Source organism: Diospyros lotus, chromosome 7, assembly GCF_014633365.1.
Source record: "Diospyros lotus cultivar Yz01 chromosome 7, ASM1463336v1, whole genome shotgun sequence".
Taxonomy (NCBI): Eukaryota; Viridiplantae; Streptophyta; class Magnoliopsida; order Ericales; family Ebenaceae; genus Diospyros; species Diospyros lotus.
In genome coordinates this window covers 21,516,842-21,540,972 of record NC_068344.1, presented here as the reverse complement: position 1 = coordinate 21,540,972, position 24,131 = coordinate 21,516,842, and the positions used below count along the sequence as shown (strand labels likewise).

General features: G+C 37.5%; 1 protein-coding gene across 1 annotated transcript in view; it reads left to right on the top strand.

Moving 5' to 3' along the window:
- LOC127806957 (uncharacterized) overlaps nt 1–24,131 on the top strand; it is a 42,933-nt gene that overhangs the window by 16,942 nt on the left and 1,860 nt on the right. The window contains exon 3 of the mRNA XM_052344585.1: nt 23,632–23,719. Within this exon, the coding sequence (XP_052200545.1) occupies nt 23,632–23,719 (88 nt within the window). The remainder of the gene's footprint in view (nt 1–23,631; nt 23,720–24,131) is intronic.

Genomic DNA, 24,131 nt, shown 5'->3' with positions numbered 1-24,131 from the left:
TTGACAATCAAACTTGAGACATTGTGGAGCCACCTAAAGACAAGAAAATAGTGGGCTGCAAGTGGATATTTATAGTAAAATATAATGCTAATGGAAAAGTTGACAGATACAAGGCACGGTTGGTTACACAGGGCTTTACTCAAACATATGGAATAGATTATGAAGAGACTTTTGCCCCTATAGCTAAATTGAATTCCATTAGAGTATTATTGTCTATGGATGCAAATCTAGATTGGGAACTTCACCAATTAGACATAAAGAATTTCTTCTTGAATGGAAGTTTGGAAGAAGAAGTTTTCATGCGAATACCTCCTAGTTTTGAATCATTTGAAAATCAAAGTAAGGTATGCAAACTAAAGAAGGATCTTTATGATCTAAAGCAATCACCCAGGGCATAGTTTACAAAATTTAGTGCAACTATGAAGAAGCTTGGCTATCAACAGGGGCAGGCTGATCACACGCGTTTATCAAGAAAACTAAAAATGAAAAATCTATTCTAATCGTGCATGTGGATGACGTGATTCTTACAGGTGATGATGCTGCAGGGATTCAACAACTAAAAGAGTGTCTACAAGCTAAGTTTAAAGTAAAAGACCTTGGAACACTGAAATACCTCCTTGGCATGGAAGTAGCGAGGAGTAAAAAAGGTATTTTCATTACTCAAAAGGAAATATACTCGAGATCTTCTCACTAAAATAGAGAGAATAGGTTGTAGACATGCAAGTACTCCTTCGAAATAGAATTGGAAATCATAGAGCATAGAGGCTGATTATCCTGTGGATTAGGCAAGACACCAAAGACTGATAGGAAAATTGATCTATCTATCTCCAATAAGACCAGATATTGCATTTAGTGTGAGTGTTGTAAGTTAATTTATGTATGCTCCTACACAAAGACATCTAGATGCAGTAAATCATATTCTCAGATATCTCAAGGGTACACCAGGAAAGGGCCTATTGTTAAAAAAATGTGATAATCGTGAAATTGAATGCTATACTAATGTAGATTGGGCAGGAGCAATCGAAGATAGTAAATCTACTTCAGGATACTACACTAAATTATGGGGAAACCTAGTTACTTGGAGGAGTAAAAAGCAATCAATGGTAGCTAAAAGCAGTGTAGAAGCAGAGTATAAAGCAATTGCCCAAGGAATATGTGAATTAATCTGGTTGGAAAGACTATTACACGATTTAAAGATGTCATGGGATGCACTTATGAAGCTATATAGTGACAGCAAATCAGCCATTAGCATAGTTCACAATCCAATTCAGCATGATAGGATGAAGTATGTAAGAATTGATCGACACTTCATCAAGACTGAAATTGAAAACGGAACAATTATCCTCTCATACATTCCAACTCAAGATCAAGAGGCTGATAGTCTAACTAAAGCTATGTCCAAGCCAAGTTTTGAAGTGTTAATTAGGAAGTTGAAAATGATTAATATCTATTCACCAAATTGAGAGGGAGTGTTGGAATATCAAATCAAAAAGTTTGAATATGGATAAGACCAAGGGATAAGGTTGGTTGGAGATAAGGGAAGATTCAAAAAGGATTAAACTGATAAAGAGATAAGTTTCTAAGAAAAATGAGGTAGTTGATTCCAAGTGATAAGTCCAGCTTTAGTGATAAACTTTATCCTTTAAAGATATTCAATTTTCTTAGTTTTTAGGAGAGGTTGTAGAAGAATTCTTGTATATGTACCACATTCGTATGCTTAATAAGATATTGAAGTAGTTTTCCATTTCATTAAGTGAGTTTTTCCTTCCTCTCTAATCGAGTATTCTTTCAAAGTTGCTTCAATTAGCTGTTTTCAGTTTTGTTCAATATTAAATGTGAAGCTTGTCAATTGTCTAGGCATGTTCGCAATTCTTATCCAGTTCAAGAATACCAAGAATCCTATTCTTTTTCTTTGATTCACAATGATGTTTGGGGACCTTCAAAAACTAAAAGTGTAATCGGGGCTAGATGGTTCGTCTCATTCATAGACGACTATACTCGTCTCTCTTGGATATTTCTCATGAAAGAAAATCTGAGGTAAGTCAATTATTCAAAAATTTCAACAAAATGGTTCAAACTCAATTCATTGCCAAAATTCAAATTCTATGTATTGATAATGCCAAAGATTAATTCTATTCTTGGAGGATACCTTGTTCAAGAAGGCATAGTTCACCAAAGTTCTTGTCCTAATACCATTTAACAAAATAGGATTGCTAAACGAAAAAATCGACATATATTAGATGTAAATCGAGCTCTTATGATATCTTCTGATGTCCCAAAAATGTTTTGGGGAGATGCGGTTCTTGCCGCCACATGTCTCATTAATAGAGCCCTCTCGAGTTCTCAAATTTCAAACTTCATGTTATCCCTCATCAATATCGAGATAAATTTGATCCTAAAGCCGTCAAATCTATATTTCTCAATTATACTCCCAATCAAAAGGGATATAAGTGTTATTCTCCCATCACAAGGAAATTTTGTCATTCCATGGATGTTACTTTCATGGAAAATCAGCCATTTTATTCCAAAACCGACATTTAGGGGGCAAGTGATTCAGAATATCGTTTTTGGGATCTTGAACCCACACCTATTGTCCTTCCTTCTACTGTCACTCCATTAGAAGCTGAAGTATTTGTGCCTAGCCTAGTTTCTCATGTCAACAAAAATCAACCAAAGTTGCTCCCAGGGCATGGCACAAGTGGTAAAGCTCTCAAGTTTTCTTGGGAGTGGCAGATGATCAATTCTTAGTGGAAGCAGAAATGCTCCATTTAGTGGGGACTAACCGTGTATCCGATTGAGAGTGTATAAGATTGTGACCGCATTCGATTTACCCGGAGGCTGAACTAGGGAGGAAGGCTGGTCTCCTCCAAGACCAGGCGGGCAAAGTCCGAACACCTGGGTCATAAAAAAAATAAATAAATAAATATCAACCAGTGTTATAGCCTTTGATTGTTCCTTCAACTATCAACAACAAAGAGTTAATTATCTATTCTAGAAGAAAGAAGGATCAAGGACATGTAGAAGAACAACTGCAACTCACTACTAACCGTGAAGTTGAACCAAATTCAACTCCAAAAGAGACACAACAAGGTAACATTGTTTCTAATTCTGAAGAGGTGAATTTAGATAATCTTGATCTTGATTTGCCAATTGCTCAAAGGAAAGGTGTAAGGTCCTGCACAAAGTATCCTATCTATAATTTCCTATCTTACAAGAAGTTGTCTCCAGAACATCGTGTTTTTACTACTAATCTCATAGAGATTCAGATTCCCAACAATATACAAAAACTCTCCAAATATTTGAATGGAAACAAGTTGTAAATGAGGAGATTAGAGCACTTGAAAAGAACGGAACCTAGGATGTGGTCAACTTGCCCCCAAGAAAGAATTCAGTTGGATGTAAATGGATTTTCACCATTAAACACAAAGTAGATGGAATTGTTGAAAGGTTCAAGGCCCAGTTAGTTGCTAAGGGTTTCACACAAGCTTATGGTATTGACTATCAAGAGACCTTTGCTCTTGTTGCCAAATTAAATACAATTCGTGTACTTCTATCTCTTGCATTGAATCATGATTGAAAATTACATCAACTGGATATCAAGAATGCTTTTCTCAATGGAGATCTAGAAGAGGAGGTATACATGGAGATTCTTGCAGGTCTTGAGAATCAGACAAGCCCAAACAAAGTTTGTAAGTTGAAGAAATCTCTTTATTGTCTTAAACAATCTCCTAGAGCCTAGTTTGACAGATTCACTAGGACAATAAAGAAATTTGGGTATTCACAATGTCAGTCTGATCATAGTTTGTTTATAAACCATTCTCTTAGTGGAAGGATATCCATTATTATTGTGTATGTGGATGATATAATCCTAACAGGAGATCATGAAGAATAGATTGGAAAACTCAAAAGGTTTCTTTGACATGAATTTGAAATTAGAGACTTGGGGAATCTTAAATATTTTCTTGGAATGGAAATTGCAAGATCCAAGATAGGTATTGTGGTTTCTCAACACAAGTATGTTCTTGATCTACTTAAAGAAACTTGAATACTTAGATGTAAACCTGTAGATACTCCAATGAAGATTATCACTAAAGATAGAGGAAAAGGAAAAAGTGTTCCTGCTGACAAAGGAAGATATCAGAGACTTGTTGGAAAACTTATCTATCTATCACACACTAGACCTGATATTGGCTTTATAATAAGTGTAGCCAGTCAATTTATGAACAATCCCAGTGAAGAGCACACGAATTGATTGTATCACATTTTAAGATACCTAAAGAAAACTCTTTGAGAAGGTCTATACTTTAAGAAAATAAGAAGAGGAATATTGAGGTATTCACTGATGTTGATTGGGCTCGCTCTATCACTAACCGGAGATCAACTTTTCGATATTGTGCTTATGTTGATTGGATATTGGCGCAGCAAGAAGCAAATAATTGTGGCCCGGAGTAGTGCTAAAGCTGAATTCCGAGCAATGGCCCATGGAATATGTGAAGGAATATGGTTAAAACGATTACTTCTTAAACTCAAAATTGCAGTAGATGGTTCAATTAACATGTTGTGTGACAATCAAGCTGTTATAAGTATAGCTAAGAACCCAGTTCATCGTGATCGAACTAAACATGTGGAGATGGATAGGCACTTCATAAAAGAAAACGTTGAAAGTGGAACTATCAATATTTCATACATACCTACTGCTCTTCAGATTGCAGACATTCTGACCAAAACTCTACCGAAGACCAAGTTTGAGGATGTAAGATCCAACCTGGGCTTACTTAACATTTACAACCCATCTTGAGGGGAAGTGTAGAAAATGTGTAATTATATAGTTTTGTATTTTTAAGTGTACAGTTATGTCCCTAGGTGACAATTTTTTCCTGTTTATCTTATAATTTTCATGGCATAACCGACTCATAGGGGCGGTTACTAAGTTGTACAAATAATAGATGCAATTTTTCTGTCCAAAACTTCAGGTATTGTGACACTATCCACATTGAGGATAACAGTAGAGCACAAGGGATGTAAAAATAAATTTAATCTATATGAGTGATGTAATTATCTGTTTTGACTTTGATTATAATTTCTTGATGATGATACACTGAAATCAGATTCATGTAGCCACCACAAGTAGTTAGAAGACTTAGTTTAATTGATGAGTAACTGATGACTAGGAGAAATCAGATTGTAACCTCTTCTTTCTCTCGATACGCAGAGGGGAGCAATGCTTGAAATGGCAATCCATAAAAAAATCACCAATACTAAGATCGGCTAGAACAAGACGATAGCCAAAAGGAATTACTGAATAACTCAATAAAATTGTTATGACTGCTATAGATGGTCCAATAATGAATAAATGAGTATCTCCTCTAGACGGAAGAAGATTCTCTAAAAATTGGATAGGCTCAATCTATGGTCATTGGGGCCTCGTAAAAGGACCTACTAAATTCATCGAGTTGTTCCAAAGGATCAAAATGGCCAGTTATTAATGGAATTCCTTGTTGGTTCTCTGTAAAATATTCGTTTGCCCGAGGGCTTCCAAACACATCATTAGCTAAGCCTGTGCTGATGAATAACCAACTAGCAATGAATAGGGAAGGTATAGTAATGCTATGAATGACCCAATATCGAATATTGGTAATAATATCTGCAAAAGAACGTTCTCATGTGCTTCCAGACATGCTAAGCTCCACATATTCTTGTACAGTCAAAAAGGGATCGATTCCATAAAAGATGAGGTCAGTAAATTTCCATTTACTGAAATTGTATCTTTTTGAGATCGTTAATATTGTACCAAGGGTGTCTTTAGAGAACCCCATTTTCGAAAGTAGGGATTGAAAGAAATCTATTTGTCCGAGTTAAAGACAAAGAAGATAGAAAAACACGCTAGAATGAAATAGAATAAGACAAGAACCTAGTGCCAATTTAGGGTTTGTGGAGGGCCACACTTGACACAACCTTGCCCTATCTTAACTATAGATGGTTTGTCTTCCAAAAAATGATTTATAGGTCTTAAGTGTGCCACCTTATCTTGGCCCCCTACTTGTGGTTAGCCTCAAGAGGGGGAAGGGAGGGAATTGAGTCTACGCAAATTTTAACAAATTTTATCTTTAATCAATTTCTTTTAATTTATTGCATGTTTAATGATAATATCCTAAATTTAGGACTTATCAAACAAACCACAACAGAGAATATAAGAGAATTTTATAGTGGTTCAGTATCTCTCACACCTACATCCACACTACAAGGCAAACTGACCTTGTGTTCCTTCCACTATCAAACTAACTAAAATTTTTCTCACAAGTTCAGCTCAGAAACTTAGTTTTTAACCCCTAGATTTGGTCAGGACTACTCTAGGTAGCCAATACAATAAAATTATTTAAATAGATGGTTAAAATCTCCACTCTAGGACCAAATAAAATCAAAAGCTTTGAAGCAAACATAAAGTATACAAAAAAGACTAGGATGTTACTTCACAAATCTCTAACAAGAGGTTTTTGGATGCGTTGAATTGTTAACTACTATCTGATCTAAAAGCTCAAGCCGTTTAGAGGATTAACTTTATCCGTTATATTATTATTTTTACTCTCAACACACCCCCTCACGTGTAGACAAGTTTCACTGTATAACTGGTCTAAACACGTGCAACAATTTAAATTTTGGGTCAGTGGTGAGGTTTGAATTCAAGGCCTTTTCCTGTTCTGATATCATGTTGAATTGTTAATCACTATTTAATCTAAAAGCTTAAGATAGTAGAGGTTTAACTTTATCTTTTATATTACTATATTTTTACTCTCAATAGGATGGAATTTGTAGAGCTTTGAATAGTGCTTCTTATTTACTTGCACTTGATGAGACCTGCCTTGCTTCTCTTCAATGTCTAAGCTTTAAAGCACCTAGATAAAGCTTCCATTGTCTTTATAAGGGCTTAATTGTAGCCCAACAGATTTTTTGAAACTTTTTCAACGTCTATTTTGCACAAGAGATGTTAAAAGTGACAAAACCTGCAAATTCAGAATGTATGTAAAACTAGTCATTATAGTAGGATAGTTGGCTATGACTTCAATTTTAGGAAGCTAAGATCCATTTTGCTTCAATTATGCTTAGAGTAGTTGACTATGACTTCTACTATATTTGTAGAAAAATGAAACAAGCTGAGAAAATTGTAGGTTCTTGCTTGATTGATTCTCGAGTAGTATAGGGTATTTATATACAACAACTAGGTTATCTCCTATATTCTAGGAACATATTTGAATATGTTTTGAAGATAAAATACAACAAGAAGAATTTAGAAATTTGTTGAGATAACTTAGATGATTCTGCTGCCTTATCTGCTACTTTTATCCCATTATTCTTGGAGTTTTTCAATCTCCAAATCACCTTATCATTTCATCTCCTATTTTTCAAACTCAAAATCACCTTATCACTTTATCCTTTCATCTCCTATTTTTTAGGCCATAAGATTAGGAGAACAATCCAGCTATTACTTAAGTCTTTCTTTGAGTAAATTGTTATTTTATTTTCAGAATTTCTTTGTGATATTTCCGACACTTCCCCTCGAGCTGGTGAGTGGATATTCTCCATTCCCAGCTTACATGTAATTTCTTCAAATCTAGTTATAGGAAGACCTTTTCTAAAGACATGTACCCATTGATTGTCTGAAGAAACATATGGTATGGTGATAAGACCATTGTCTAATTTCTCTTTGATGAAATGTCGGTCAATCTCTATATGTTTAGTCTGATCATGCTACACTAGGTTACGTGCTATGCTTATTGTTGACTTGTCACAATATAGTCTCATAGCTTCTGCTCCTTTTAATCCCAAATCGTTGAGAATGATTCTCAACCACAATAACTCACTAATTCCATGAGCCATTGCTCTTAGTTCTGCCTCAGCACTAGACCTGGATACTACTGATTGTTTTTTACTCCTCCATGAAATAATATTTCCTCCAAGAAATATAGTAAATCTCCTATCTGTCAAGGATCCAGCATAATTAGAATCTGTATAAGCTTCCATAGTCAATTTTCCTCCTCTTTCAAACAAAATTCCTCTCCCTAGTGTGGCTTTCAAATACTCTAAGATTCTATGAACAGCTTGCATATGTTTTTCTCTAAGATCATTCATAAATTTGCTAACAACCCCTATTGAGTAGGCAACATCGAATCATGTATGAGATAGATAAATTAACCTTCCTACTAGTGTTTGATATTGACCTTTATCAGTAGCACTTCCATCTTCTTGTCCTCCCAATTTGTGATTTTGCTCAATTGGTGTACTGGAAGGTCAACATCCTAGCTTCCCTATTTCTGTGAGCACATCAAGAACATATTTCCTTTGGGAAATAAATATGCCTTGTTTTGAGTAGGCAACTTCAATCCCTAGGAAGACGTTTTTAACATCAAATTGTTGTAGATCCCAGTCAAAGCAAGTTGCAAGAGATAATAGGATCCTGACAGTATTCATTTTAGCCACAGATGTAAAAGTTTATTGGTAGTCGATCCCATAGGTTTGAGTATAGCCTTTTGTGACTAAGTGAGCTTTATACCTTTCCAACAACCCATCAACTTTGTATTTGAGTGTATAAACCCACTTATATCCTAGTGCCCTTTTTCCTTTTGGTTGATCAACCACCTCCCAAGTCTTGTTTATTTCTAAGGCATTCATTTCATCTCTCATAGCAAGAGTCCAGTTCTTATCTTTTAATGCTTCATGAACAGTCCTTGGGATAGTTATGGAGTCGAGATTTGAAAGTATTACAAAACACACCAATATGAAAATACAATGATACCTCACACTTCTCTAATTTACATACAACATCTTATATACACACAAAAAGATAGAAAGGCAAAACCCATAAAACAAGGATACATGTAACCCATGAAACATGGATACATGTTTCCTTAATTTGTGGGATCCCATAAAATATGGATCCATTGTCTCCATTTCCTTCATTTCTACACTCCCCCTCAAGCTGGCTTGAAGATATCTTCTGGGGCAAGCTTGCTCACTAATTTTTCAAATTGATTTTTGTTGTAACCCCTTTGTAAGAACATTGGTGACTTGATTAACTGTTGGAATGTAAGGTATACAAATTACCCCATTATCAATTTTCTCCTTAATAAAGTGCTTATCTACCTCTACATGCTTTGTCCTATCATGGAGTACTGGATTATGGGCAATGGAAATCGTAGCTTTATTATCACAATAAACCTTAGCTGGTAAGGGAGTGGAGACCTTTAAGTCTTCTAGAAAGTCTCTTTATCCACACGACCTCACAAATCACGTGGGCAACTGAATGAAATTTAACTTCAGCGCTACTTCTGGCCACCACGTTTTGTTTCTTGCTTCTCCAAGTGACGAGATTACCTCCCACAAAGGTGCAATATCCTGATGTAGATCTTCTATCAGTAACACTACCTGCCCAGTCTACGTCTGTATAAGCTTCTATGTGAAGATGTCCATGTTTTCTGAAGAGCAAACATTTTCCAGGAGTTCTCTTTAGGTACCTTAGAATTCTATAGATAGCTTCAAAATGTTGTGAATCTAGTGAGTGCATAAATTGACTTACTACACTTACTGCAAATGCTATATCAGGTCGAGTGTGGGACAAATAGACGAGTCTGCCCACAAGCCTTTGATATTTCTCCCTTTTTACCACATCTTTGGCTTCAACAGGTTGAAGCTTCAAATTAGGTTTGATGGGAGTTTTAGCTATCTTACACCCGAGCATTCCTATTTCAGCGAGTAAATCTAAGACATACTTACGTTGGTTGACAAAGATTCCCTCTTTAGATCTTGCAAACTCCATCCCAATGAAGTATTTTAGGGGTCCCAAGTCCTTGGTCTCAAACTCATATGCTAGTTTCCTCTTAAGTTCTTCAATCTTTCCCCTGCCATCACTAGTCATTATTATATCATCTACATAGACAATTAAAATAGCTTTCTTACCGTCATCAGAGTGCTTGAAGAACATTGTGTGGTCCGCTTGGCTCTGAGTATAACCATAGCTTTTTATTGCATTTTCAAACCTTTCAAACCACGCTCTTGGAGACTGTTTCAGACCATACAAGGATTTTTTTTTACTGCATACCTTGTTAGTGCCAAGGCTCTTCTCAAATCCAAGTGGGAGGTCCATATACACTTCTTCCACTAAATCGCCATTTAGGAAGACATTCTTTACATCAATTGGTGTAGAGGCCAATCTTGGGCCACCGCAAGAGAAAGGAGGACTCAAATAGAGTTTATCTTTGCCACTGGAGCAAAGGTCTCTTGATAGTCGATGCCATATGTTTGAGCGAACCCCTTGGCAACAAGTTTTTCCTTATACCTCTCTATGTTTCCATCTGCCTTGCATTTTATAGTGAAGACCCATTTACAACCTACAGTTATCTTGCCTCTCGGTAGCTTCACAATTTCCCAAGTCCCTTTTTTTTAAGAGCATTTATATCCTCCTTTACAGCTAGCTTCCAATTCGGATCACCTAAAGCATCTTGAATTGTTCTTGGTACATACAAGTTGGAAATATTTGAAAGAAATGCCTTGTGGCTATTAGATAATTTTTGATAGGACAAGTATTTGGCAATAAGATGTTTAGTACAAGATCTTACTCATTTTCTAGTGGCAATGGGGACATCAAGATCAGACAAATCAACTGAGGAAGAATTTAAAGGAGTAAGTTTAAAATTACCCTGAGTGGAAGAAGGACCATCATCCGAAGATGCCAACTGCTCAGTTACTGGAAGGATATTCAGATCAATAGCATTTCTTTGAGATTATCTTTTGATATAAAACTGAAGCTCAAGTTTCAGATTACTTTGATCCGTTTCTAGTAATTCTCTCCCTGGTTCCGACTCCATTATGCTTGGCACTTGTGGACTAAACGCATCCTGTTCTTTATTGTTTTGAGCACCAGTTTCCTTGTATCGTTTATCAGAGTGGAGTGGAGTGTCAATTATATCAGACATATTTGAAAGAGATTCAAAAATTTTCAAAAAAAGATCTGTCTTCTTCTACAAGTTTAGAAAAATGATCTTCTTCTACAATATTCTCCCCCTGAAGATGATTTTTGGTAAAATAGGGTTGATTCTCCATGAAAGACATATCCATGCTTATGTGAGTTTTTTTTGTCAAAGGATTAAAGCATTTGTACCCCTTTTTTCTGGGAGCATAACCAACAAAAACACATTTTTCAACCGTTGGATCTAATTTGGATCAAAAAATTTGTAGAATGTAAACAAAGCAAGTGCATCAAAAAATTTTGAAAGGTAGCTCAGAGTACAACCGGCACATGGGAAAAGTCTTTTTTAAGGAATTTAAAGGTGTCTCAAAGTTTAAGACTCGAGTAGGCATCCTATTGATTAGATAGCAAGCAGTTAAAACAGCATTTCCCCAGAGGTATTTTGGGACATTCATAGAAAACATAATAGCTCTAGTTACCTCAAGTAAATGTCTATTTTTCTGTTCAGCTATGCCATTCTATTGAGGAGTTTCACAACATGTTGATTGATGTAAAACACCTTTTTCTTTCAAAAAACCCCCTAAACATTCATTGAAGTATTATGTTCCATTATCAGACTGAAGAATACAAATTTTTGTTTGAAATTGGGCTTCGATCATGTAAAAGAAATCTTTAAAAACATTTGCTACGTCAGATTTCTTATTAAGCAAGTAAACCCAACATAATCTAGTATGATCATCGATAAAAGTTATAAACCATCTTTTACCAGATAAAGTGGTAACTTTTGAGGGCCCCCAATCATCGTTGTGAATCAAATAAAATGGTTTTGAAGGACGGTAAGGTTTGGGAACAAAATTAACACGATGATCTTTAGACAAATGATAGTTTTCACATTTAAACTTAGAACAATCCACTCCTTTAAACAATTTAGGAAATAATTGTTTTAAATAAAGAAAACTAAGGCGGCCTAGCCTGAGATGCCATTGCATTATTGGATTAGAAACAGAGATTGAACTATTACCACTTAATCCATGAGCTTTTTTATTACCGAAGAAATCCTCATTGAAGTAGTAAAGTCCATTTATCTCTCTAGCACTGCCAATTGTCTTCCTCGAGTTTTGGTCCTGAAATAGGCAATAAGAATCAAAGAAGGTAATGCGGTAGTTAGAATCTTTTGAGAGTTTACTAACAGACAAAAGATTACAAGTAAGTTTAGGAACATGAAGTACTGATTGAAGATCAATACTTTCAGAAATTTTAGTGTAACCTTTGCCAGCAATAGAGGAAAAACTACCGTCTGCTATCCTTACTTTCTCACTACCTGAACAAGGAGTATGTGAATCGAAAAGATTAGACAAGCTAGTCATGTGATCAGATGCCCCTGAATCAATAATCCATGGAGCAGATTTAAAAGAACTTGACAGGGCTAAAGTAGTTCTACCTGAATGTACCAAAGAACCATTAGGTGTACTAGGTAACGAATTGGTTAATAACAATGTCGAGAGTTGATTGAACTGCTCTTTGTTGAAGGAACCAGATGTGGAGAGAACGTTCGGCATGGTGGCGGTAGGGACTGATGATCTATTGACTAATAAGTGACTGCACATTGCAGATCCAGTCATCCTTTGCCCTATAGTTTGAGTTGGCTAGGTTTGCTGGATCTGTCTGGCAGATCTGACTGTTGGATCTGGCGTAATGAGTCAATTTGGTTGACCAAATTTGAAGCAAGGCAGATCTGACCCAAATTTGACAATGATCTGAATTTGCTTAAAAACGTAACTAACAACAATGGAGAAATCCCACCAGCAGTCACAGGAGAACCGACCAAGTTGGACGTCGACGAGCAGTGGTCGGTGTCGGTGGCCGGCGACGGATAGTTACAAAAATATAGGGATTTGGAAGATCTGAGAGAGACAAGTCCAATGGTGGTGATGGCATCATGATTGGAGTACCGGAGAGAGAGATAAAGCAACAAACAGTGGCGGTGGTGAGATCTGATGGTGGCGCGTGGAGACAGCAATGGTGGCCGGACTTTGGGGTTAGGCTGATCCTAGGTCGGTGATATCAACGGCAATGGTTGCAGGAGCAAATGATGGCCGGAACAGGCCTATGGCAGATGGCAGGCGCAACGGTGCGACTGGGAGGAAGAATCTGGGCAATAGTGTGTGGCGGCGCGTGAAGGCTCAATGGCGGTTGTCCTTTGAGGGGGTGGTCAATTTGATGCTGACGACGGTGATGGTGGTGGTGCGCAACTGGCAAGCGACGGTGGGCAGGTCTTGGCCGTTGATGGCAGAGGCTTGTTGTGACGGAACTGGAGATGAACACAACCTCTGGAAAACAATGGACAATAGATCCCTTGTCTTCTCCGCTCTTGGCGCTCAGTGGTGAGTTCGTCTGCTAGAACGATGGCAGATTGATGGCGGCTATGGGTGGTTGTGCGAGGTTGGAACGATGATGGACGCTGGAATTTTTTCTGTCCCTGATGTTTTGACAACAACGTCAGAACTTCTTTGTTCCTGGCGTTTTGACAGCAGCAGCCGACTTGTCTGCTAGAAGAATGGCAAATCACTGGCTACTGAACCGAGCTCTAATACCATATTACAAAACACACCAATATGAAAATACAATGATACCTCACACTTCTCTAATTTACATACGACATCTTATATGCACACAAAAAGATAGAAAGGCAAAATCCATAAAACAAGGATACATGTAACCTATGAAACATGGATACATGTTTCCTCAATTTGTGGGATCCCATAAAGTATGGATCCATTGTCTCCATTTCCTTCATTTCTACAGAAAGAAAGGTTGAATGCTGCAAAGATAAACAGTGAGAGGAAACAAATTGAGAAATAGGGTGTTGAGTACACTTACGAGTACCCTTCCTCAATGCAATAGGCCACTCAAGATTAGTAGGATTCTGATAGTTAGAATAACCAGGTCTCAAAATTTCATTACCTAACACCGGGTTGGAAATGGGGAGAAACTCTTGGTCCAAATTAGGTTGTGGTCTTCTCAAGTATACAAGTGTAGGGCTCCTTATGCTTCCTTGTCTCTTGCTGATTTAAAGGTTTCAACGGTGAAGTTGGCATAGGGAAAGACTGATTGTTGGTCATTAACTAAAGGGTGGTATCATTGGTTGTAGATTGGTCATGATTAATGGCTATAGGCAAAGGCAAAGGCTGGTCTTGGGTTGCTACAAGCAGGAGTTGGTCATGGTTAGTTGCTATACATAAAGGCTACAAGCAAATGGCTTTAGGTAAAGATTGCAAGGGCTGATCATGGTTAGTTGCTACAAGCAAATGAAGGAGAAAAACAGCTTCATCTTTTGAAGTGGAATAGTGCTCCCCCTAAAAATGAAGATTGGGAGAAGGAAAACATGGTTGATCTTCATGAAAGAAGACATCAAAGGGGATAAAGAACTTTCGAGAAGGGGGATGATAACACCTGTATCCCTTTTTAGTGTTAGAATAACCAAGAAATAGGCATTTAAGCACTCTAGGGTCAAGTTTAGTGCAATTGATTTTGTGGATATGGACCAAAATAGTGCAACCAAAGACCTTGAGAGGTAAATCAATCAAATATGGTAGGTGAGGGTAGTAAACAAAGAGTTTTTGAAGGGGACTTTGTTGGTCAAGGATCTGAGATGAGGTTCGGTTGATAAGCTATGTAGCAATTAAGACTGCTTCCCCCAAAAAATAAGATGGAACATGGGTGTAAAAGAGAAGGGCTCGAATCACATTTAGAAGGTGACAGTTTTTTCTCTTAGCAATCCCATTTTGCTGAGGATTGTCAACACAAGAGGACTCGTGAATAACCCCATGGGATTGAAAGAAATAGTGTAAGGTATGATTAAAATATTCCTTCCCATTGTTTGTCCAAATACACTTTATGTGAACCCCAAATTGTGTATGAATGAGTTGAAAGAAATGTTAAAGAATCTTGGAACTTTAGATTTTTCTTTCAACAAAAATAGCCAGGTAATTCGAGTATAGTCATTAATAAAAGTAATGAACCATTTAGCCCCATTTAGATTAAAGACTTTGGAAGGACCCATACATTGGAATGAATTAAATCAAAAGGAGCTAAAGTTTTTATTAATGAAGATGGAAAAGATACATGATGGTGTTTACCAAACTTACACACTTCACAGTGAAAATCGAAACTAGAGACATTTACAAATAAAAGAAAGAGAACTTTAAGAGAATCAAAACTGAGATGACCTAAATGTCTATGGTGAAGCCAAATGTTTGACAGTTTAGGTGATTTTTCTTGTGTTTCAACAGCCTTTTCCTTAGAAGCAACAAGAGCCTGCACATTATCAAAAAGATACAGCCCATTTTGGACTTTAGCAACTCTAATCTTCTTTCCTGATATCCGATTCTGAAATACACCATGGTTATCAGAAAAAGTAATAATGTAATCTAGATCTTTGGTTAGTTTAAAAATAGAGATGAGATTAGTAGTGAATTTTGGTACATGAAGGACATTAGTTAAATGGAGAGAAGGTGTTAAGGTGATATGGCTTCACCAGCAACAGTAATAGAAGATCCATTGACAACAATGATTTTGTGATGCCCTAAACTTGGTTTATAGGAAATAAATGAAGTAGACTCATGGGTCATATGGTCAATAGCACTTGAATCAAGTACTCAATAGTTAGGCGGAGATGTTCCAGAAGCATTAAAAGATAAAAATAAGACACTTTCCATTTTGGGCAAATGAACAAGATCTACAGGACTTGGACAGTGTATCAAGGAGACACCTACCATTCCCCCTTGTTGCAACGTGGGTGTTCCCCCTACAATCGACCTTCCCCCTTTCTGTCTCAACCTGTCCTTCAATCTTGTTTCAGCCGTTTCTTCTTCGTTCGTTCACCTTCAAAGTTCAAAGAATCAAACCCAAGTATGCTAAGTCCGATAATCGATTGTTGTGTGTGTTGTGCTAAGCTCTATGCTACGTCTGATTGTTGTGCTGAGTGAGTGTGTTGTGTTATATATATATATATATAGGACCGAATGAGCTTTTTATGAATTCATGCTATCTGAACTTCCTTCTTAGTAACAGAGACCATCAAACTAGATGCGGCCTCCATTGGCACTAAGCTTGGGGTGGTCATTGGTGTCCTATAAATTGTATTAAGATAAAAAAAAATAAGAGACTATGTATATATAATTCAATTCTTAATCTTGTCTCTTACTTGGCTGAAAATTGTTTTTCTAATTACTTGGGTGTCGATATAATCATCATATATTATGCCAAAAAGTGGAAGAAGATGGTGATGCTCTAGAAAAGTTACCCAGAACAATTATCTCATGATAATAGTGTGTTTGGGAGGGGGAATGGAATGAAATGGATGAGAAAAGGTTCTCCACTTTTGGGAGACGGTAGCAATTGAATGAAAAGAGATGGAGTCACTTTCTATTCATTTTTCACTGGATTTTTTTTTGTGTCCTTCGAATTGGAAGATAATATAGAATTGAAGTGGATGGTAAACTTAATTTTGTCCACTTTTGGAATTTTGATTATGGATGGATGGATGAATGATGAATTGATGATAAATGATGGACTTAATATTTAAAATTTTCATATTATTTAGCATTTTTTAAATTGATTAATGAAGTAATTTTGAAATAGGTACATGTATTTCATTTATAATAAGAATTATGTCATTATAAACATATATTTATATAAATTAAAGGGCATTTTTAATTATCCGTAAAATCTTACGATTTTACGATTCAATTTTGTGGACTCTCTTACAATCCTACTTAAATCTCAATTTTAACAACCATGGACATAATCATGGCATCTTCTTCATCCCATGCCCCAAACCTTGGATCAATAGAATTAGGATCCTTACTGGTTAGGTGAGACAGTTTTCCATCCCCTTTTAGATAGGTAAAGACTACTTGGGACCATTAGATATAATTCTTTCCATGGAATCGATAACCTAAATTGATAGGATCACTATGAGAGGCAGGTGTATATTCAATAGGCTAAAGATCACTTGAGAAATCAATGGGTTGATCCCCTAATGGAAGATCGGAAGGATTTGGGGTGACTGCATAAAAAACTGTAGACATGATAGTGGCAATATCGGCTAAATAGATGCAGCAATGAAGACTGAAAGAAGGGAGAGAGTTGAGGGTAGCAGTTGAACAACAATGAAGATTGTAATGGCACACAAGAAAAAAAAAAAAAAAGAAGAAGCTAAAGATGGCAGCAGAAAAATAATTAGGGTTCTAAGAAAGGAGGCTTTATACCATATAGAAAAATGAAACAAGTTGAGAAAATTGTAAATACTTGTTTGATTAATTCTCAAGTAGTATAAGGTATTTATACACAATAACTAGGTTATCTCCTATATTCTAGGAATATAGTTGAATACGTTTTGAAGATTAAATACAACAACAAGAATGTAAAAATTTGTTGAGATATCTTATGTGAAGCTTAGGAAGAAAACCCTAGCTTTTAATATGTATATACCATTTAATTAATCCATAGACTATACACCTATATATATATATATACAAAATACAATGGGTCATGAGCCATAACATAATATTAACCCTAGACTATATAAATATAACCATATAACTCAACACTCCCCCTCGAGCATATATATAATATATCATATGCACCAAACTTGCTACAAATATACTCAATTCGAGGACCCTTGAGAGACTTAATGAAGACATCTGCTAACTGGTCATTGAAATTGACAAAATCTGTGGTAATACAGCCAGATAAAATCTTCTCTCGGATGAAGTGACAATCTATCTCGATATGTTTGGTCTTCTCATGAAAGACTGGATTGGAAGCAATATGTAATCCAGCTTGATTGTCGCAAATTAATCTTATCTGTGATATCTCCTCAAACTTGAGCTCCTGAAACAATTGTTTTAACTAGATAAATTCACACGTTGTCAAGGCCATAGCATGATATTTTGTTTTTGCACTCGACCTAGCAACAACCTCTTGCTTCTTACTTTTTCAAGATACTAGGTTTTCTCTAATCAGAACACAATACCCTGAAGTAGACTGTCTATCAGAGGGAGAACCTGCCCAATCAACATCAGAATATCCGACTACTTGAGTATGACCTCTATCCTCATACAATAGTCCTCTACTTGGAGCTTGCTTAATATACCTGATAATCCAGACTACCGCATCCCAGTAGCTATCGCAAGGAGACTATAAAAACTGACTGAAAAAGAAATGTCTGGACTAGTGATAGTGAGATAATTAAGTTTTTCAACTAACCTGCGGTATCTCCCAAGATCAGCAAGAGGCTCCCCCTGTCCTGGTAAGAGCTTTACATTAGGATCCATAGGAGAATCTATAGGTTTACAATCAAGCATCCCAGTTTCTTCCAGAATGCCTAACACATACTTTCATTGAGAGATAACACCAGAACTGGACTGAGCAACTTCTATGCCGAGAAAGTATTTAAGTAACCCCAAGTCCTTAGTCTAAAAATAATGGAAAAGATGTTTCTTCAACTGAACAATACCATTCTAATCATCACCTGTAATAACAATATCATCCACATAGACAACCAAGTATATACACCTCCCATGTGATGTGTGTTTATATAAAACCAAATGATCAGACTCACTACAAGTCATACCAAAGTCTTGAATGAAAGCACTGAAGTGACCAAACCAAGTTCGAGAAGATTGCTTCAACCCATATAGTAAGCGACGGAGTTTACAAACCTGCCCAAACTCCCCTTGAGCAACAAACCCAGGAGGTTGCTCCATATAAATCTCCTCCTGAAGCTCACCATGTAAGAAGGCATTCTTAATGTCCAGTTAATACAACGGCTAGTGGCGCATAGCTATTATAGAGAGAAACAAACGCACAGAGGACATCTTAGCAACAGGGGAAAAAGTGTCACCATAGTCAAGACCATAAACCTGAGTATACCCCTTGGCAACCAAACGGGCCTTAAGGCGATCAACCTTCCCATCAAGACCCACCTTGATAGTATAGATCCACCGGCAGCCGACAAGAGATTTTCCTGGGGGTAAAGGAACCAAATCCTAAGTACCATTGGAATGCAAAGCAGTCATCTCATCCACCATTGCTTGTCGCCACCCTAGATGAAAAAGTGCCTCACTAACAGTTTTAGGTACTGAAACAGAGGATAAAGAAGACACAAAAGCACAAAAAGGAGATGAGAGACGGTTATAGATAAGAAAATTATAAATGGGGTGAGGATTGTGTTAAGAACGGGTACCTTTCCGAAGGGCAATAGGAAGCAGATCCTCATGAGGCAGGACCGCAACAGGTGGAGAGACTAGAACAGGATGTGAGGCAACAGGAGTCGCTGAAGTAGTAGGCGACACGGGAGAAGGCGCAGGAACAACATCTCCACCGGGAGGAGACCGAGGCTGATGACGCCAATGATAAACCTGCAATGGGGTAGAAGAAGGAACAGGGAGAATAGGAGCAAAAGCACTCGCAGGAAGAGGGATTGCCTCAGAAATAGGTTGACACTCAGAATGAGGCGAAGAGTAGAAAGGAGATGACTCAAAGAAGGTAACATCCGCCAAAAGAAAATAGCGGCGAGTGTCAGGAAAATAACACTGATAATCCTTCTGAAGGCGAGAGTAACCAAGAAAAATGCACTTGATGGACCGAGCAAACAATTTATCTTAACTGGGAGACAGGTTATGGACAAAGAAGGTGAAGCCAAAGACACGGGGAGGAAGAATATATAATGGTTGATCATGAAACAAGAGAGAGTGAGGAATCTGGCGCTGAAGAACTTAGGAGGGCATCATGTTAATGATATAGCAAGCAGCAAGGACAACTTCAGCCCAAAAGTGAAAGGGGACATGATGATGTAGAAGAAGAGTGCAAGCAGTTTCAATCAAATGTCTATTTTTACGCTCAGCAACCCCATTTTGTTGTGATGTATACGCTCAAGACGACTGATGCAAGATCCCCTAAAAAGACATAAAGGTAGTAAAGGGAATAGAAAAATACTCAGGGGCATTGTCATTGCGCAATACTTGGACAGAGGTATGAAATTGCGTTTTGATTTCAGTACAAAAGAATTCAAAAATTGAGAATAACTCAGAACGATTTTTCATTAAATATAACTATGTGCAACGAGAATAATCGTCGATAAACGTTACAAAATATTGAAAACCTAAAACAGACACGACACGACTAGGACCCCAGACATCGGAATGAACTAAAGCAAATGGGGATATAGCCCGATTATTGACACGCTTTGGAAAAGAGGTGCGAGACTGTTTTTTAAGTTGACAAGACTCACAATGAAAAGACGTCAAACTAGATAAACTGGGGACCATCTTCTGAAACTTAGCCAAACTAGGATATCCCAAACGATTGTGGAGAAGAGCAAGAGACTCAGTCACCAAGCAAGCAACAGGAGATGCAGGAAGGTTGAGATGATAGAGACCCTGCGACTTACATCCAAGGCCAATCATCTGTCTCGTACCGCGATCCTGGATAGTAACAGAATGACCAACAAAAGTGATAGAACAATTTAAGACACGCATAAGTTTACTAACAGAGACAAGATTAAAGGGACAATAAATGACAGAATCTAAAGGCAGAGAAGGTAAGGGTTTGGCAGTGCCAATAGCTTTAGCCACCGCTTTGGACCCATTGGCTAATGTTACAGAAGGTAAAGAAATAGAATTAGTAAAATGAGAGAACAAATGGGGATTACCAGAGATATGGTTAGAAGCACCTGAGTCCAGGACCCATGGTCCTAAAGAGGATGATTGAACGAGATAGGCAGTGGAATCACCAGAGTGGGCAATAGAAGCAACTGTGGATGAGGATTGCTGGGAAGTCTTATACTTGAGATACTCATCATAGTCAGTCCCAGTGAGAGGACAAATTGGAGTGGATGACCATCAAAGGACTCAGATCGAGAACCCTTAGCATGAGCAACATTAACACGAGGAGGGCGGCCATGCAACTTATAACACTGTTCCTTAGTATGCCCCCATTTGTGACAGTAGTTACACTTGGGGCGTTTGCCCCGATTACCACGATCTCCTCCATGTTCGCCACTACTTTGAACTTGTGAAGCCATAACTGAATGATCACCTGCAGAAGAGGGAGGTACTGTAAGAATAAATGAAACCCGAAGAAGATGAGAATACACTTCATCCATAGTAGGTACAGTAGGACTAGCAAGAATCTGATCACGAACAGGAGTAAGCTCAGGACTAATGGCAGCAAGAGTACACACCATGAAGAACTTATCCCATTGAGCTAGATCCTTTGCAGTAGTCTTACCAATAGGTAACAAGGAGTTAAATTTAGCTTTAATGGAGGCCATCCGACCAAGAAAATCAGGAAGAGTCAGACCCTGCTATCATAAACTGAGCAGATTAGATACCAGTGAATACAGATGTTAAATGTCATTAATGTATAGTGCCTTAGCCTGAGCCCATAATTCACAGCACGTGGTATAGTTAGTATAGATCGGATGAAGAGAATGATTAATTGACTACCACAGGAGACTGCACAACAGAGCATCAGCTCTCTGCCACTTAGTTTTATTTGTGGTCACATTCTCAGCCTTGGTAGTTAGATGATCCTGTAAACCTTGACCCATACACCATAGTTCAATTGCCTTGGACCAAGAGATATAATTGGAACTGCCCATCAACTTCTCAGTAGCAATGGTTGGAGAAGGAGACAGAATACCAGAGAATGAGCCAGATTTACTGGTACCAGCCATGTTGGACAAAAGGGAGCCCTACAAGATCAACAAATTTGAAACAAAAGGGATTAAATAAGCTAAAAAGAAAGGCTGGACGATCCAACACATAGAATGAAGCGTGGAGGTGCACTGGAGCGACAGCAGACAACGGATGCCGGTGACTGGTGATGGCGGATGGCAGCTGATGGCGACGAAACCACCGGGACTGGGATGGACTGAAGGAGGCGAGTCCAATAGTGAAGACGGCGTTGCGATCGGAGCACTGGAGAGAGAGATCGGAGCAAAAACATCTCCTTGAGCAGTGCGAGAGAGGCAGCGCATGGCGGCGGCAACGATGATGGGCCTCCAGGGGTTAACAGATCGGAGGCTAATGAACGCAACGACGGTGGCTATGTGCGTGATCGGTGGTCGGACTATGAAGACCCACTGCAGACCAGTAGCGTGAGCGGAGGGAACGCAATGGGCAGCGACAGCGGTGGCACAACAGCTGTGGCGGTCGGTGGCGACGCGACCGACGGTGGTTGTCGGTGATGTGGGCAGCGGCAGCAGCTAGGGTTTGTATGGTGGCTGCTAGGGTTTGTATTTTGGCTCTGATACCATATGAAGTTTAGGAAGAAAACCCTAGCTTTTAATATGTATATACCACTTAATTAATTCATAGACTATACACCTATATATATATATACAAAATACAATGGGCCATGGGCCATAACATAAGATTAACCCTAGACTATATAAATATATCCATATAACTCAACATCTTAGATTATTCTGCTACCTTATATGCTGTCTTTATCCCTTTATTCTTAGAGTTTTTCAATCTCCAAATCACCTTATCACTTTATCCTTTCATCTCCTATTTTTCAAACTCCAAATCACCTTATCACTTTATCTTTTTATCTCCTATTTTTCAGTCCATAAGATTAGGAGAACAATCCAGCTATTATTTGAGTCCTTTTGAGTAAACTGTTATTTTATTTCTAGAATATCTTTGTGATATTTCCAACAATATCAAAACAAAATGAAACATTGTTCAACTATGACTTTCAGCTATATCAATACAGAATAAAATTTTGTTGACTAAATCCAGAGTCGTCAACTATGACTCGGCTACTAAAACTAGGATGCATTTTCATCTGACTATGATCACTTATAAAAGACAGAGAGCCAATTGAACTTGGATGTATTTTCATCGGACTATTGATCAATTATAAAAAACGGAGAGCCAATTGTACCAACTATATTTGGGATGTAGTTCAGTGAGCAATCTTACTCGATTAAGTCCTGGGTGGTTGACTATTGTTCACCTATAAAAAAACATAATGAAATTTTTCTTGACTACTTTCCCCTGGTTGATTATAATCATTCTAGTCAACTGGTTTGATTTCGGAACCATTCTCAAGAAATTTTATTGCACCAAAACATGTGCTCAGACCTTATAAGTGTTGTCAATCATCAAACCTTGAGGTAAATCTCTTAATTGATGCAAGTTGACTCAACACCTTTCAACTCTGTAACAAATTAATATGAAATGGTAAATGAAATGCTAATTTATAAGCCATTTATTGTTCAATCAATGCTGTCTCTCACATTGTGGACCTTCCTATATGATGGGGCAGGCTATGGATTTACCTGTCTATAGATTTTGATCATTTAGAAAGTTATTGAAGTTTTACTTATATTTTTCTTTCTTGTTCTTGTTTTTTTTTTTTTTTTTTTTTTTGGGGGGGGGGGGGGGGGGGGGGGGTCATATGGGTTATAGGACACTTGCACTCTCCTTGACATAACTTTAAAAAAACTACTAGGCATGCTTTTGTTTACAGTTTTGGCCGTAATGTGCAGTTTTAGTTCAGAACAACTCCTCCCTTTCATTTTTATTGATTCTCCTTTTATTAGGTGATGGTTTGAATTGATGGGGTATAATATGGATAACTATTTTATGCAGCTGCAATTGCTTGGCAACAAAATAGAAGAGAATGGATCGGAAGTCAAAGTCGAAGGTCAAGAAGAATGCCGAAAGATCCAATTATAAGGTAACTTCTTGCCAAAATCTTTGACACTTCCAAATCTGTTATTAGCTCTGGTTATTACTAAGTTATCTTTTAAGAGAAAAACTAAATCATATCACTATGTTACAGAAAGTTCTGCTTGCTATAGTGGTAACTACTTTTCAAGACAGCCAAGTTGTAGGAATTTTTTCGCAAGTATTTAAAGATATTACTCCTTATCGCAGCTTGTCCCTAGATAAAGGAGAATGGTTGCATTAAGTGGCCAACAATAACAATAACAATAATATATCAAGCCTTAATCCCATTACATGGAGTTAGTTTCATGAATTCTAGCTCACCAACAACGTAAAAATAGTTGGATCTCCTGTCATAAATTGTTATGCAATGAAGCATCTATTGTAAAACTTGAGCACAAATTGACTAACCAGAAACACAC